Here is a 17,235-nt window from a genome sequence, read left to right as displayed (position 1 = left end):
ATTTGGGGACGGTCTCACATCGATTGGAGGAAGGAAAGAGTGCTAGCGAAAGTGCTGGCCCCGAAGGGGGTGGATTGTGACGTCTCACATTGGTTGGAAGGAGAACAAACCATCATTTATAAGAATGAATAAATTTTCCCTAGCAAACAGCATTTTAAAGCTAAGGGGAAGCCGAAAGAAAAAGCCCAAAGAGAACAATATCACCTAGCGATGGATCTGGGTTGTTACATAATATAAGCCGTTATCGAAAATTTTAATATTATTTTTACAATTCCATGCACGGACTATATATATACATATATGGTTGATTGACAAGGGCGACTCATGGGGTTGGAAGCTACTGATCACCCAACTTTCGAATCTCGATGTCTATTTGTCATACATGGGATCCTCATTGTCATGTCAGGCACAGATCTATGAAGCTCAATGTCTATTTGTCATAAGTTATGTTCAGTGCCTTTGATTTTCGCCCATAGTTTTTATACCAATTGACTTATGAATAAGTGACAGAACGCTCTCTAAAAACAAAATTTTATTTTAAAATAGGATTGAAAAACTTTGTTACCGTTCTTTTAATAAATTAAACCAATATTTAAATAATTATAAATACGAACCTATTTTATTAAAAATCTAAATATTTTTTAAAATAATAATTGATATCTTACTATGACCTATAATTAAGATTTCTATTAAATTTTAAATTTCCTACTCAATATAATAAAAGAATTCAATTTTTTTAAAAAATAAAACTAAAAAATCTTCAATTAAATTATTTTTTGGAAAATTAAATAATTACTGAATTGATCTAAAAAGAGGAAAAACCAATAAAATAGTTGTTATTTATTCTAGAATATTATCAATTTACCTAAATTATTATTTTAAAGGGGAAAAATGGGAGAATATTACGACGAATTTTTAACAAGAGACAAAAAATAAAATTAAAATAAATTAAATAAAAAAGAGAGAGAACGAAACGATAAAAAAGCATATTGATTTCGAAGATCTAAGATCGAGCGAGTGTTCGCTATTCGATCGCTGTTTCGAAGAGAATCACCGTGATAAACCCTTTCAATTGCGCCATTCACTGTCAGGAGCGACGAACAGGAAGGGTTAATCTAATCTACTTCGGCGTTGATTTCTCTGGTAAACAAAATTTATTTCCTTTTGGAATCAGTTTCTGATGATATTTACCTGTTGTTTTCCCCCATCTGTTTGGAAACCCTGAATTTGAAAGGATTTCAAATCAGAACGGATTTAAAGTGTCATTTATTGTGTTTGGTTTGAACAAAAAATTAGGATTTGAATTTCCATCTGATTTCAAATCCTGTTTTGTCTCGTCGTTTGGTTTCGTCTGAAATAAGACGGATTTGAAAGGATTTTAGATTAAATTTGAACTCATTCCAATTCCTCCCATGTTCGAATGGGTTGGATTGAAGAAATCAAAATGAAATAGAAATAAATGTGAATATATGAAAATCTTTCCCATTTCTTGTTTCTAAAATTTTTAGAAGTTCCTAAATTATGTGAAAACTTTCAGAAACTACAAAAGTAGTCTCTCTGCCCTGGTAAGACATCGTTTAAGTGAATGGCTCAAGTGAGAGAGGACATTGCAGATCCAATTTGGCCAACATTTGAACGATAAACACAATTTGATTATTTTGCATCTAAACTCTCTAACTTTTTATATGTTTTTTAAATGTATGTTATATCTTGTTGTATGTTTTTTCAAATTATATTTGAACTTCCAACTCTTTCTGGACTCGCCTCATCTTGTTGATGTGCAGAAACAGAGAGATGAAGAAGGTGGACGTGCCCAAGCTGGGTTTGCTTCTTGTTGTTCTCCTGGTGGCAGCGACATTTGAACCTAGCTCATCTTTGCCATCCACTGTTCCTGCATTCCTCTGGTCTCCTCATCATCACCATGGGTACGCCGTATGACATTTTGTGTGTGTTAATTTGTTGCAAATGAATGATAAATATATTTAAGTTGATTTTTAGATACAATTGATCAGGATTGCCTTCTTCATTGTTGGATCAATTGTCTCTAACTTTTAGATGTCCCCATAAATTCCTTTTTGGACATGTTATATACTATGTATCATTGTTCTAGGCATAATTTAATAGTTGTACTATATGGTTGCAGGTTTTCAAACAACATTATTGAAAAATCTGTTGATTACCAGACCATTTCTCCACAGGAGCTGGCAAAGTCTGTTCTGTATGAAGGGGGCTGGTCAAAATTTCTGGTGTTTGTTACATTTCACATCTTGTTCTGAAGTTCTCTATCACTAGTTTTTAAAGATACCTTGTACATTTCAAGTCTGTTCTGCATGCACAATTTTTATTTTTAGAAAAGCTAGCTGTTTTGCCTTTTTGTATATTCTTTTTACTTGATTTCTTCTTATATTTATATTTTATTTATTATTTAATTCTTCAGTGCTCGAGAAAGAATGTAGAGCAGCATGTGGATCTTGCAATAGTCTTTGTTGGTTCAGAGGTAGGAATATATGAATTTTGAGATCTATCAGTTTTCATCATATAATTCTTTAATTGGTGAATTTGTTCAATTATTTTCTTGCAAATTTTTTAATGTACCACAAAAACTTTTTATAATAATTTGATGCATTGTTATGTTGGTTCACATATTTTTTCCTTGACGATTTGTTTGGTTTTCATAGTTGCAATCAGATTTTATGTTGAGCAGGCACGTGGATCCGAACCTTAAGGACTTACTAAAGGTTTGCAAAAGCAATTTGCTTTATAAATTCTAAAACTGCTTGTCTTTGAGTCTTGTCTCTAATTTCAGGATCAATTTTCACAGGGCTCTTTCTCAAGGTCTAACTTCTCCTTGGCATTTCCTTATGTGGCTGCACCAGAAAGTGGGACGATTGAAAATTCATTGATCTCAGAGTTCAAACAATCGTGTGGGCATGATCTTGGAATCAGCAATAGTGCCTTCCATGAGTTGTGCTCCATTGAGGATGAATCGTTCCAGAGACTTCCCCTGCAGCATTCAATTAATGTAAATCTATCTTTATATGACTAAAGTCATTTGTTTTCTTAGAACATTTGTGATATTCTTATTTGTCTTTCTACGTCAAACGAGTAGGATTATATGGTTTCAAGAATGGAAAAGAAGCCAAAGGGAGAGACAGATTTGGTAGTTTTCTGTCATGGAGGTTCCAATTCTCCTAAAGAAGTTAATTCATGGGCTTCTGAAAGTATGTTAACGCATTTTACTTTGTCTTACAATGGTTATTAGAACAAGAAACATGATTGACATTATGGCTGTAGTGCTAACAACATTTTATGCTGAATTTTGAAATTATTATAGGCAAAGCTTTGTTGGAGATAATGACTTCTGCAGAGCATATTGGGTCAAAGTATGAAATTCTCTATGTATCGGATCCCTTTCGTTCCATTCGCCATACTTCTATGAAGCTTGATAGATTTCTTGCTGAGGGTTCCTCTGGAAATGGATCAACTAAATCAGCAAATTTTTGTGATGAAGTCTGCCAAATTAAATCATCTCTTCTCGAGGGCCTCTTTGTTGTGAGTAACTAACTGTCATTATTTGGTGGTAATTTTTGGTTATCTTCTTGCTTATGCCGCTGAATGGTAAAAATCATATATCTATTTGGCTATTAGTTATTGATAAGTTTTACTCATTTCCCATTACTTTGATCATATTACCTCTCTTTTAGCATGCTTCCATCTCGTTATGTGTGTTCTTCATGAGTCTCACTGTTTAAATGGCATATTTGGTGGTAATTTCTGGTTATCTTCTTGCTTATGCCGCTGAATGGTAAAAATCATATGTGCACCAATTCCTATATCTATTTGGCTATTAGTTCTTGATAAAGTTTTTACCCTTTCCCCAAAACTTTGATCATATTACCTCTCTTTTAGCACGCTTTCATCTCGTTATGCATGTTCTTCACAAGTCTCACTGGTTAAATGTTCTGCCATTTTGACTTAAAATTTGCTTCCAAATCTCCATCTATGCAGGGGATCGTGTTGCTCATAATCCTAATATCAGGCCTTTGCTGTATGATGGGTATTGACACCCCAACGAGATTTGAGACACCTCAAGACTCTTAAAAATCTCGTTCCTCATTGTATGGAGAACAGTTGAGCAATTTTTTTAGGTGGTGTATCCTCGCAGGGAGATAGCCGATGATGCCATTAATTTGTCATAATAGATATTATGGTATTTTTTTTGTTGTTATTCCCGTTTACCTGTGGCATGGTTGTCTGCTATGTTCCACCAGCTGCTGCTGCTTCTGCTGCTGTTATGTATGAGTATTGAAGCTTTCTGGTTTTCCCTTATATTCTTATGTGATTTCATTGTAAGCAAGGAGAAAATAAATGTGTTATTCCCATCATACTTTACCTTGTATCAATGTTAACAGATGGTTGCTCGCTCGCTCGGTGGCGGATCTAAAACGTAATGTTCGTGGCTAAATTTTTAACATTGTATCTAATAGCTTGTTGGCTTAAGATAGTAATTTCATTTTATGTATAATAGGTTCTTAAATTGAAATAAAAGTTAAGATTTTTTTTTTTTTTTTTCCTTACTATAAATTAATTTTTGTGAAAATATTTTTTTAGAATTAAATTATTTTTTAATTTATTTTCATTTATATCATTAAAAAAACTCAAATTTAAATATAAATCTAAAACAAAAATTGTGATATAATATATTTGTTATTACTATGATATTATATATTTGTTATTACTTTATATTTATAGATATATTATGAATAATTAAATTTTTTTGGTAAAAGTATATCTAATAAATGGAAGATATAAGGCGTACGTTATGTCTAAAAAAAATTAACATATATTTTTTAAAAATTAAAGAAAACAATAAATTGTTATTTGGTTGAAAAAAATTGCTATCAGAAAAACCAAATAATTTTTATCTCTACGATTTTTTCGGAAAAATTTTATTTATTTATTTTGAAACATTTAATTAAGATTTACTATTCAACTCCTATATATATTTAATTTTTTTTTTAACTAGTTAAAATTACTTTTATTCATGATTAGAAAATAAATAATTATGAAATCAATTCAATCTATTTAACCCCAAATTTTTTATTTATTTGAATTCAATCTAGCTCAAACGTTATTTCAAGTCAATTCATTTAATTTTTTGAACACCCCAAGCCACATCTCCATAACACACCCTTCATTAGTCATGAGCGATAATAAAACCACTAGAGGTGAAAGCTATAGTTTACAAGACAAAGTCAAGCCACATATAGACCGGTAGCAAGTTCATCTCTAAAACTCTTTTCAAGTGCCATCTCCCAAAACTACAAGTCAAGTTTAAACTCAAATGAACAAAAGAAACAAACATTTTCACAGTCTAAATGAATCGAGCCATTGAAAGGTAATTGAAACAACATAAACAACAACAACGACCACTCAAATTAATAACAGAGACAAGAATACTATCCACCCAAATCTCATAATTCTCCGCAAACAATTATAATAAAAAATTTAATAACCATATAAAAACTAAACATAATTCAAATTAAATTAACCATCGTATATAATCATTCAAGGTACGTTAAGATCACATTATATTCTTCAAAAAAAAAAAAAAAAAAAATAGAACCTCCTATAATTAAGGGGAGTCATACACTTGGCGCTAAATCATCCAAAGCAAGAAAAAAGGGGACAGTTAGAGAAAAAAACGGGCAGAAAATGGTTGGGAAATGAACTAAGAACCACTATATAAACTAAGGCTGGCAAGGCTTAGCCATCAGGGAACCAACTTGGCTTACATACAAAACAACAACAGCAACAAAAAAAAAAAAAAAAAGGGCAAAATAAGGAAGCTAACAAAATGAGTTTCGTGTCCATATTTACCCTGCTGCTCTGCGTCTGCGCCGCATCCCTATGGGCGGTCCACGCCGAAGACCCTTACCTCTTCTTCACTTGGAAGGTCACCTACGGCACCATCTCTCCGCTTGGCGTTCCCCAGCAAGGCATCCTCATCAACGGCGAGTTCCCCGGCCCTAACATCAACTCCACCACCAACAACAACGTCGTCGTCAACATCTTCAACCACCTCGACGAGCCCTTCCTCATTCACTGGAGCGGCATCCAGCACAGGAAGAATTGCTGGCAAGACGGCCTTCCCGGGACCACCTGCCCCATCCCTGCTGGCACCAACTTCACCTACCATTTCCAAGTCAAGGACCAGATCGGAAGCTTCTTCTACTACCCATCCACCGCCATGCACCGAGCCGCCGGTGGCTTCGGCGGCCTCCGCATCAACAGTCGTCTACTCATCCCCGTCCCTTATGCTGACCCTGAAGACGACTACACCGTCCTCATTGGCGATTGGTATACCAAGAGCCACACCACTTTGAAGCAATTCTTGGATAGCGGCCGCACCCTGGCTAGACCCGATGGCGTCCTGATCAATGGCAAGAACGGAAAGGGCGATGGCAGTGACGAGCCACTCTTCACAATGAAGCCCGAGAAGACTTACAAGTACAGAATTTGCAACGTGGGGCTTAAGGCATCTCTTAACTTTAGAATCCAAGGCCATTCCATGAAGCTTGTTGAGATGGAGGGCTCTCACGTGGTCCAAAACGATTACCAATCCCTGGACGTCCACGTGGGGCAATGCTTCTCTGTTTTGGTCACTGCCAATCAAGAGCCCAGAGACTATTACATGGTGGCATCCACTCGGTTCTTGAAGACCATTCACATGAGTAAAGCCATCATTCGATACACCAATGGCAAAGGTCCTGCTTCTTCTGATCTTCCAGAGGCACCCATAGGTTGGGCTTGGTCCCTCAATCAGTTCCGTACCTTCCGATGGAACCTCACTGCCAGTGCAGCTAGACCTAACCCCCAAGGCTCCTTCCGCTATGGTTCCATCAACATTACTCGCACCATCAAGCTCGTCAATTCAGTCGGTAAGGTCGACGGTAAGCTACGATATGCCATCAATGGCGTCTCTCATGTCGACCCCGAAACTCCATTGAAGCTTGCAGAATACTTCAAAGTCCCTGAGAAGGTGTTCAAGTACGACACGATTACCGACGAGGGAATACCAGAAGGTTCAACCACCATCACTGTGGCTCCTAATGTTCTGAATGCAACCTACCGCAACTTCGTTGAGATCATTTTTGAGAACCATGAGAAGGTGCTCCAAGCATGGCATTTGAATGGCTACTCGTTCTTTGCCGTTGCGTAAGTATTATTAATACAATTAATGGCTTATAGCATATATGGGTAATTAATTCTTGTTTTTATGTGTTTTATAGCATTGAGCCTGGGAAATGGTCTCCGGAAAAGCGAGCCAATTACAATCTTCTTGATGCTGTGAGCCGACACACCATCCAAGTTTATCCCAAGTCATGGACGGCGGTTCTTCTGACATTCGACAATTGTGGAATGTGGAACTTGAGGTCTGAGCTGACAGAAAACCGTTACTTGGGACAACAACTGTATGTCAGCGTCCTTTCCCCAGCTCTGTCGCTCCGAGATGAGTACAACATTCCAGACCGCACTTTGCTATGTGGCGTGGTGAAGGGCATGCCGTTACCCAAGCCATATACCATTTGAGCCGTCCTCCAATTGTAAAGGGGTTTTTTTTTAAATGATTTTTTATGTATTATTGTTGGAAATAAAAAAAAAATAATAATAAATTCTTCTTATCATTATCCACCTCTTCTTTTTTTTTTTTTTTTGAAAATTTTGAAATTAAACACATTTAAAAAAACAATTTAAAAATTGCATCCACATGTCACAATTTTATTTGTCCACATCATTGGAAATATCTTTTCGACACTAAAATAATTAATTAATAAAAGATTTGTTATTATCAAAACATATAAAGTTGGGATAAAATAATAATAATAATTTTTATATCATTTTAACACAATATAATAAAATATAATATATATTATGCATTATTTATACCAATTGTTTGTTTGGTCAGAAGTGCCCTCGAATATTCAGGTCTTGGATTAATGATCAATTTGCAATAATTGCAATAATTGAGCGTGAGAGCCAAATGAATCGAAAGATTCATGTTTGGTTCGGGAAGGGATCGTCGAAGTTTTGAAATGAATGGAAGACAATCACTTTCATTAAGTGATTTATTAGATAATCGAAAACAGAGGATCTTGAAAACAATTTAAAATTAAGAACTCCGTGGGGGGTCATTGAACAGTTGAATGGATCTGAGATAGAACAAGAAAATTATAAAAATGAAACTATTCGTTTTGAACAACAAAAGGCGATTTTCAACTCCCCGAAGCATTTCGTCGCTTACTACGCCCTTCCTCGTCTCTGGGTGCTGCTAAATGGAAGAATCTTGTCAACGTCCATGAATGATAATTCATAGATCGAACTGCCGAATCGGAAAAATGGAGTGCTATCATATAGCTTTGTATCGGCTAAGTTCACGAGTTGGAGATAAGCGGACTCGAACCGCTGACATCCGCCACAGGGTAAACCACCGTCTCTCAAGCCCCCTACCATAGAGGCCAACGATAGACAATAACTCCCCCGACGATGAAAGAAATAACTAACTACCGTAGGCATTGTTTTTTTTTTATTATTTTTTTTTTAAAAAAAGAATTACGAATACTCATGGTAACCCTTCAAGCAAATGAAATTAGTAATATTATCCGTGAACGTATTGAGCAATACAATACTGGTATTGTACTTCAAGTAGGCGACGACATTGCTCGTATTTATGGTCTTGATGAAGTAATGGCAGGTGAATTAGTCGAATTTGAAGAGGGTACTATAAGCATAGCTCTAAATTTAGAATCAAATAATGTTGGTGTTGTATTAATGGGTGATGGTTTGCTGATACACGAGGGAAGTTCTGTAAAAGCAACGAGAAGAATTGCTCAGATACCAGTAAGCGAGGCTTATTTAGGTCGTGTTATAAACGCCCTGGCTAAACCTATTGATAGTCGATGTGAAATTTCAGCTTCTGACTCTCGGTTAATTGAATCCCCCGAATAGGCCGATTTTATATATTGATAATTGATCCTTCTTGCATGCCTGCTCCTCCAGAAGCACACACTAAAATAAGAGGTAAAAATTGATTTGTAGCATACTCGATCAAACGGGTGATTTTCTCGCCTACTACAGATCCCATACTACCCCCCATAAACTGAAAATCCATAATCCCAATTGCTATGGGAATACCGTTTAATTTACCTGTGCCTGTTTGAATAGCCTCAGTTAATCCTGTCTTTATTTGATAAGAATCAATACGATCTTTATAAGGTTCCTCCTCCGAATGAAATTCAATGGGATCCAAAGAGACCATGTCTTCATCCATAGGGTCCCAAGTACCTGGATCAATCAAAAGTTCGATTCTATCTGAACTACTCATTTTCAAATGGTCATTTTGGATTTAAAATATTTTTTATAATTTAATCCATAACAATTTTCGCATTGAACCCATAAATGCCTGTATTTTTTAGTTCCATCTAGATCATTAGAACTTTCGGTATCACTTTCCGTAGAACTTTCCGTAGAACTTTCCGTAGAACTTTCCGTAGAACTCTCCGTTCTAGTTAAATCACTTCCATCCGTGCTAGTTCTTATACTGGAACTCTCACTTTCACTACTATTTCCACCTTCACCACAAATGTAACTATAAACGTAACTGTCACTGTAATTGTGACTACCACTTAAAAAGTAACTATCAATACAGATTCGAGACCGAAGATAACTGTCAATGCAACTATTAATGTGATTATTCCAACTATCATAGTCTGAATCATCACTCTTAGATACATTATTTTTATAAGTAGAGTTCCAAAAACTATAAAAAAAACTTTCTAGTTCACTTACAAAAGAAGGATCATTGTCAATCTCAAAAATTACTATCCGTAACTAAAAAAGTGTCATCAGATACGAAATTACTGTCCCTAACTAAAAAAGTGTCATCAGATACGAAATTACTGTCCCTAACTAAAAAAGTGTCATCAGATACGAAATTACGAATGCCGACTAAATCATCAACAGTACTGTAACTAGAATTGTCACTATGACTAGGAATGTTTTATTCAATTTTATGCCGATTTTATATATTGATGATAGTGGCGATATTGATGATAGTGACGATTATGTTTTCAATTTAATTAATCTCTCCCTTGTTTCTCAAAAAAAAAAAATAATAATAAATAAATAAAAAATAATGTTTATTTATAAATTAATGATAAAATTATGAGAATTAAGACCACTAATAAATTGACATGTGTTTCAAATTAAATTTTGAATACTATAGTGACATTAGCTTCTCTTCCTTGGAACCAAAGTTCTCCAACTAATACCTGATTTTGAATTCTCCCTAAACACGTCTTCGTTTGTTAACGTTCTTCACCGCATTAATATTGTTGTAATTGGTATACATTTCTAACGTCGACGGATCTTCTCCATTGAAAGATCCCCTTTATGGATGATACACATTCATTCGAGTTCAACCAGCCTAATTCTAATTGTTTTGTTCCAAACCAAACAAGGGATTTTTAGGAGGAATGTGAGAATTTTAATATATATTTAATTAAATTGAATTTTCATTTTAATATTTATTAATCAAATATAATAAACATTTTTTTCTTCAAAATATTAATTAAAAAATTTAATTTCCAACGATCAAGTCCCAAGATGATAGAGATATTAAATTCACTGTAAAACTTTACCTTAAAATATTAACTTTTTCGATTAACAAATTTACAAAAGATTACATATTTTATGGTTAAGTATTATACAAATAGAATTATTTGAAACAATTACAAAATAAACTATATCAATAGTGTTATCAGTCGATATACAATAACAAATTATTTTATTAACAAATGAGAAAATACTCGTTTACAAAATAATAATAATAATAATAAAACTATTTAAAATTTTAATTAGAAAAAATCTAGATTTATTCTTGATAACAACCTAAAGATTTAATTTTTTTCAAAACGAACCTTTAAATAAAATAAAATAAAATAAAATAAATATGAATCAAAATTGAAGCGATAAATTTAGTAGGAGAAAGGGAGGGAGAAGGAAGGAGAGAGTAAATTGGGAAGGAATAGAAAGGAGAGGCGGAGAAGGAAGGAAGGCAGCAAAATAGGAGAAGGTTAGAGGGAAAGAGGGAAAGAGGGAGAGGGAATGGGTATTTAAACAGAGCATTGCAAGGGGTAAGCCATCAGGGAAGAAGTTCAGAAAGGCAAGGCAAGGCAAGGCGTTTTATGGGAATCATAGGCTGCAGCTATTGAAGGACGGCGGTGATTTTGGAATAAAGCACGCATCAATATCAAGTTCCAAAGCGGAGGAAGAACCGAAATGGGTTCTGGGTTGTTCTTGTTTGCCCTCCTGCTCTGCCTCTCCACTGCATCGCTCTGGACGGTCCGCGCCGAAGACCCTTACCTCTTCTTCACTTGGAAGGTCACCTACGGCACCATCTCTCCGCTTGGCGTTCCGCAGCAAGGCATCCTCATCAACGGCGAGTTCCCCGGCCCTAACATCAACTCCACCACCAACAACAACGTCGTCGTCAACATCTTCAACCACCTCGACGAGCCCTTCCTCATTCACTGGAGCGGCATCCAGCACAGGAAGAATTGCTGGCAGGACGGCCTTCCCGGGACCACCTGCCCCATCCCTGCTGGCACCAACTTCACCTACCATTTCCAGGTCAAGGACCAGATCGGAAGCTTCTTCTACTACCCATCCACCGCCATGCACCGAGCCGCCGGTGGCTTCGGCGGCCTCCGCATCAACAGCCGTCTACTCATCCCCGTCCCTTATGCTGACCCCGAGGACGACTACACCGTCCTCATTGGCGATTGGTATACCAAGAGCCACACCGCTCTCAAGCAACTCCTGGACAGCGGCCGCACCCTGGCTAGACCCGACGGCATCCTCATCAACGGCAAGAACGCAAAGGGCGATGGCAGTGACGAGCCGCTCTTCACCATGAAGCCCGAGAAGACCTACAAGTACAGGATTTGCAACGTGGGGCTTAGGACATCGCTTAACTTCAGAATCCAAAACCATCCCATGAAGCTTGTTGAGATGGAGGGCTCTCACGTGGTCCAAAACGATTACCAATCCCTGGACGTCCACGTGGGGCAATGCTTCTCTGTTTTGGTCACTGCCAACCAAGAGCCCAGAGACTATTACATGGTGGCGTCCACTCGGTTCATGAAGACCATTCACATGAGTAAGGCCATCATTCGATACACCAATGGCAAGGGTCCTGCTTCTTCTGATCTCCCCGAGGCACCCATGGGTTGGGCTTGGTCCCTCAATCAGTTCCGCACCTTCCGATGGAACCTCACTGCCAGTGCTGCTAGGCCTAACCCCCAAGGCTCCTTCCGCTATGGTTCCATCAACATTACTCGCACCATCAAGCTCGTCAATTCCTTCGGTAATGTCGACGGTAAGCTACGATATGCCATCAACGGCGTCTCTCATGTCGAACCCGAAACTCCATTGAAGCTTGCGGAATACTTCAGAGTCCCTGAGAAGGTGTTCAAGTACGACGTGATTACCGACGAGGGAATACCAGAAGGTTCCACCACCATCACTGTGGCTCCGAATGTTCTGAATGCAACCTACCGCAACTTCGTGGAGATCATTTTTGAGAACCATGAGAAGAGGCTCCAGTCATGGCATTTGAATGGCTACTCCTTCTTTGCCGTTGCGTAAGTATTAGTGATACAATTGTTGCATTCCCCCAATGACTTATGGCATATATGGGTAGTGAATTGTTGTGTTGTCTAATGTGGTTTGCAGCATCGAGCCTGGGAAATGGTCTCCAGAAAAGCGAACCAACTACAATCTTCTTGATGCGGTGAGCAGGCACACCATCCAAGTATTTCCCAAGTCATGGGCGGCCATTCTTCTGACCTTCGACAACTGTGGAATGTGGAACTTGAGGTCTGAGCTGACAGAAAACCGTTACTTGGGGCAACAACTGTATGTCAGTGTCCTGTCCCCAGCACTCTCGCTCCGAGATGAGTACAACATTCCAGACCGCACTTTGCTATGTGGAGTGGTGAAGGGCATGCCATTACCCAAGCCGTATACCATTTGAGACCATTCATCCCCCATTTTCTTCCTCAATCCATTTATTTTATTTTATTTTATTTTATTTTTAATGTATGATTCTTCCCTATAAAAAATAAAGGAATTTATTCTTCTTATTATTTTTTTTAATTATTCTTTGCTTTTACCCCTTTAATTTTTAAAATAATTACAGATTATTATTTTAGATGAAATACTAATTCAATTTTTTAATTTTTAAATAAAAAGTTCAAATTCATGAATTAATTATTAAAATATTTATTATTAATTTAAGCTTGTATTAATTAAGACATCAATAAATTATATGATTCGATGATATTATTATTTCATATTATTAGAATAAACACATACGAGGGATTTTTTTGTTTATTCAAATCTTTTGTTAAGATACAAAAGTATATATAACTAAAAAAGAATTATTAATTAACATAAATTTTCTAAATCGATTGTGTGAAAATCGATTGTGTGACGGACATAAAACCCAACAATGACCTCACATAAAGAAGAAGAATCTCGAAGCAAAAGATGTAGGAGAAACTTTGACGGAAGAGACGCCAAGAGCCAACAAACCAAGAAGCAGTTTTCAACAGCTCCACAGATTTGACGATACTCTGCAACACTGAAATCAACTTGAAGAAACCTAAAAGTCAACCTGAAAATCGAATCCCTCTCAGGCCAATGAGAGGGTAGGGCCCCTTGTTCATGAAGCGCATATATGTAGCGCATTCTCCCTAATTTGAATTCGAACACTTCGAATTCACTCGTCACAATGTTCTATGGTTTAGTTCGATATGAGCTAGTAGAGGGACCTAACGGACCTATAGATCATGGGCTCCAACAATCCAAAATTAATCGATTAAACTCAAACTTTGTTAACCAACATTCATTAACTACTGGACATTCCTCTATAGCCTAGTAGTTGCACTCCCCTCACTATATATATATTTCTGTCCATTTGATACAACTATGATTAGTAAGTCGATCCTTCACAGGTTGTTCGTAACTAGAGCTGGGTCAATTTACCGTTCTACCCCTAAAGTTACTTCTTGTTTCTTATGTCTCACTGATCCTCTAATGAACAATTGGTTTGTGGTCCAACCAATAAACCGAATCCTTCTCAGGCCAATGAGAGGGTGGGGCCCCTTGTTCAAGACTTGGAGTCAGTACTTAAGAAAACTACCTCTCTTCTATCCCTAAAAGTGGGTAGAAGTGAATTCCATCTTGCACCCCCACGTCCCCAGCCATTTACCCAGTCTTACCCCGGTGAACTTGAGCCACTCTCACCCATGCAAATCTAAGGATAATTCCAAAAAAACAGGAGTTCATGGTTAGCTCAGGATTAAGATCGAGTCACCTAGGTCATCGAATGAAAAAATCAGTCTCAACAGTAAACGACATTATGAATAAGAGTTTAAGTTAAAAACATCATAGTCTAGCCTAAGTCTAAGAAAACAAATACCACTACCCTATGCATGTGCCATGGTCTCGAGTTGCGATGTGATCGTCATCGTCAACCATACGTGCGAGTATGGGCTCACCAACTAGTTCGCACACCGCTGGGCCACTTTCCTTATTCGGTGGGCATACTCTGGGAGCCTCTTATGCTGGGACCCGTTAAAACTAGTAACCGTCACGGCAGCGCTATACAAAGCATAACAATTGTTGTTCTGTGGATGTACGCGTCCGTACCCTCGTGATGGGATAGAGGTATCCCCCCAGCTGCATGAACACACATAATGCATGAGGTCCCCCTACTACATTTTCATTATCCTTTAATACAACCCCACTAGCATTAAGTACATATCATATCATTTTTCATATCGTTTCAGATATCGTTCATCATTCATATCATATCGTTTCTCATTCTTCCGTTCTCAAATCATACATAATTTCAGGTCATTTATATGGTACTTTTTATAAATGGTAATTTCAGGTGGAATGGGTGCATAAAGATGTTGTGCTCAGCCTGGAATACAATCATGAAGTTGAAAGTACCAGAGATTCTTAGAGGCATACCGTCAGAAAAGCTTACTTGACCAATTGGGTAGATCAAGAAAACAGCAGTAGCAGCTGCAACAGGAGCTGAATATGCAACAGCAATCCAAGGACGCATACCCAGACGAAAACTAAGTTCCCACTCTCGACCCATGTAACATGCTACACCAAGTAAGAAGTGTAGAACAATTAGCTCATAAGGATCACCATTATATAACCATTCATCAATGGAAGCAGCTTCCCAAATTGGGTAAAAGTGCAACCCGATAGTTGCAGGAAGTAGGGATAATGACACCAGAAATAATATTGTTTCTGTAAAGTAGAGATCCAAAACCGACTTTATCAACAAAGATTACTTTTTTTAGGCCAAGACGTTGAGAGCGAGATCTCGAATCAAATTATTGGTCTTATGATATATCTCAGTATAGAGGATGAGAACAAAGATCAGTATTTATTTATAAACTCTCCCGGTGGAGGGGTAATAGCCGGAATAGCTATTTATGATACTATGCAATTTGTGAAACCAGATATACATACAATATGCATGGGATTAGCCGCTTCAATGGGATCTTTTATTCTGGTCGGAGGAGAAATTACCAAACGTCTAGCATTCCCTCACGCTCGGCGCCAATGAGTTTTTTTTTAGACAAAAAAGAAAAACTATGCCTTCGCCATAGAAAATATGAATATTAAGTAATAATAGCATGGCACTTTGAATTCGATATGAGAATTTTTTTCTTGTTTTTTTTCTAAACCATTAGGTTATGTATCGAAAGAGTAGTATGAGATAAAAGGCATTTGCGATTTTAGCTGATTTATCGGAGGCCTCTTTCAGCGTCACAAACTTTTTTGTTTTCACGACGGAAGACTCTTAACAATATTTCTGTTATGAAAGACTACGAAATATTTTTTTTTAAGGAAAAAAAAAAGAAACTTTGGGNACAAAGATTACTTTTTTTAGGCCAAGACGTTGAGAGCGAGATCTCGAATCAAATTATTGGTCTTATGATATATCTCAGTATAGAGGATGAGAACAAAGATCAGTATTTATTTATAAACTCTCCCGGTGGAGGGGTAATAGTCGGAATTGCTATTTATGATACTATGCAATTTGTGAAACCAGATATACATACAATATGCATGGGATTAGCCGCTTCAATGGGATCTTTTATTCTGATCGGAGGAGAAATTACCAAACGTCTAGCATTCCCTCACGCTCGGCGCCAATGAGTTTTTTTTTAGACAAAAAAGAAAAACTATACCTTCGCCATAGAAAATATGAATATTAAGTGTTAATGTTTGATTAATCCACCACACCCAAATGGTGGTGAGAGTTGTCTTATTTATAATCATTTACAGACTACAGAAATAAGGTAAATTACAAATAATAAGGAAATAGCGATAAAAGGAAAGAATAATAAATGAATACAATATATTTGCATTTAGTAAAAGGGAAAATATGGTAACCGGTAATGTAAAACAAATATCTAGATATTTGCCTTATAATGAACGGTCAACTATCCTTAACACCCCCCCGCAAGCTGAGCGTCGGATTTGAACGAACATGAAGCTTGGATCTGAAAAATTCAAAGAGAGGTCGAGAAATACTCTTTGTGAAGATGTCAGCAACTTGGAGATGAGAGGGTACATATTGTGTACGAAGTTTGCCAGCGATAACTAGTTCTCGAAGGAAATGATAATCTAGTTCAACATGCTTGGCCCGCTTGTGAGAAACAGGATTAGAGCTCAAAAAAATAGCACTTTTGTTGTCACATAAGAGTAAGGGCTGCTGTGAAATAGAGACCTTGAGGTCATGCAAAAGATGCGTAACCCAAAGAAGTTCAGCAGCAGTTGTGGCAAGAGCACGATACTCAGATTCACAGCTGGAGCGTGATACAGTAGGTTGCTTTTTGGCACTCCAAGAAATGAGATTGTTACCAAGATAAATAGAATAGCCGGATGTAGAACGACGAGTATCGGGACAACCAGCCCAGTCAGCATCCGAATAAGCGACTAGCGTACTAGGAACAGTGGATGGACGAAAGATAAGACCAAAGTGGAGTGTTCCTTTAACATAGCGAAGAATACGTTTGACAGCAAGAAAGTGATCTGCAGTAGGGGCATGCAAGAATTGACTGACAGAATTGACAGCAT

The 17,235-nt window shown here is 37.2% G+C and overlaps 3 protein-coding genes across 3 annotated transcripts; all 3 read left to right on the top strand.

Annotated features, from left to right (window-relative positions):
• Positions 1–970: 970 nt before the first annotated feature.
• On the top strand, positions 971–4,426 carry LOC111491365. Its single transcript, XM_023140271.1, has 9 exons — positions 971–1,143; positions 1,785–1,925; positions 2,144–2,246; positions 2,438–2,497; positions 2,679–2,738; positions 2,822–3,022; positions 3,110–3,221; positions 3,335–3,552; positions 4,009–4,426. Exons 2-9 carry the CDS (start codon positions 1,795–1,797, stop codon positions 4,099–4,101), a joined length of 978 nt encoding a protein of 325 aa, XP_022996039.1. The 5' UTR covers positions 971–1,143; positions 1,785–1,794; the 3' UTR covers positions 4,102–4,426.
• A 1,343-nt stretch (positions 4,427–5,769) lies between these two features.
• LOC111490931 (L-ascorbate oxidase homolog) lies at positions 5,770–7,603 on the top strand. Its single transcript, XM_023139588.1, has 2 exons — positions 5,770–7,218; positions 7,293–7,603. The coding sequence occupies exons 1-2, from the start codon at positions 5,858–5,860 to the stop codon at positions 7,591–7,593; spliced, it is 1,662 nt and encodes a 553-aa protein (XP_022995356.1). The 5' UTR covers positions 5,770–5,857; the 3' UTR covers positions 7,594–7,603.
• A 3,684-nt stretch (positions 7,604–11,287) lies between these two features.
• On the top strand, positions 11,288–13,147 carry LOC111490929 (L-ascorbate oxidase homolog). Its single transcript, XM_023139587.1, has 2 exons — positions 11,288–12,704; positions 12,796–13,147. Exons 1-2 carry the CDS (start codon positions 11,341–11,343, stop codon positions 13,094–13,096), a joined length of 1,665 nt encoding a protein of 554 aa, XP_022995355.1. The 5' UTR covers positions 11,288–11,340; the 3' UTR covers positions 13,097–13,147.
• Positions 13,148–17,235: the final 4,088 nt, after the last annotated feature.

Source organism: Cucurbita maxima, unplaced genomic scaffold (genome assembly GCF_002738345.1).
Source record: "Cucurbita maxima cultivar Rimu unplaced genomic scaffold, Cmax_1.0 Cma_Scf00016, whole genome shotgun sequence".
Classification (NCBI taxonomy): domain Eukaryota; kingdom Viridiplantae; phylum Streptophyta; class Magnoliopsida; order Cucurbitales; family Cucurbitaceae; genus Cucurbita; species Cucurbita maxima.
Note: the sequence above shows the minus strand (reverse complement) of the source record. Positions and strands in the feature narration are given on the sequence as shown.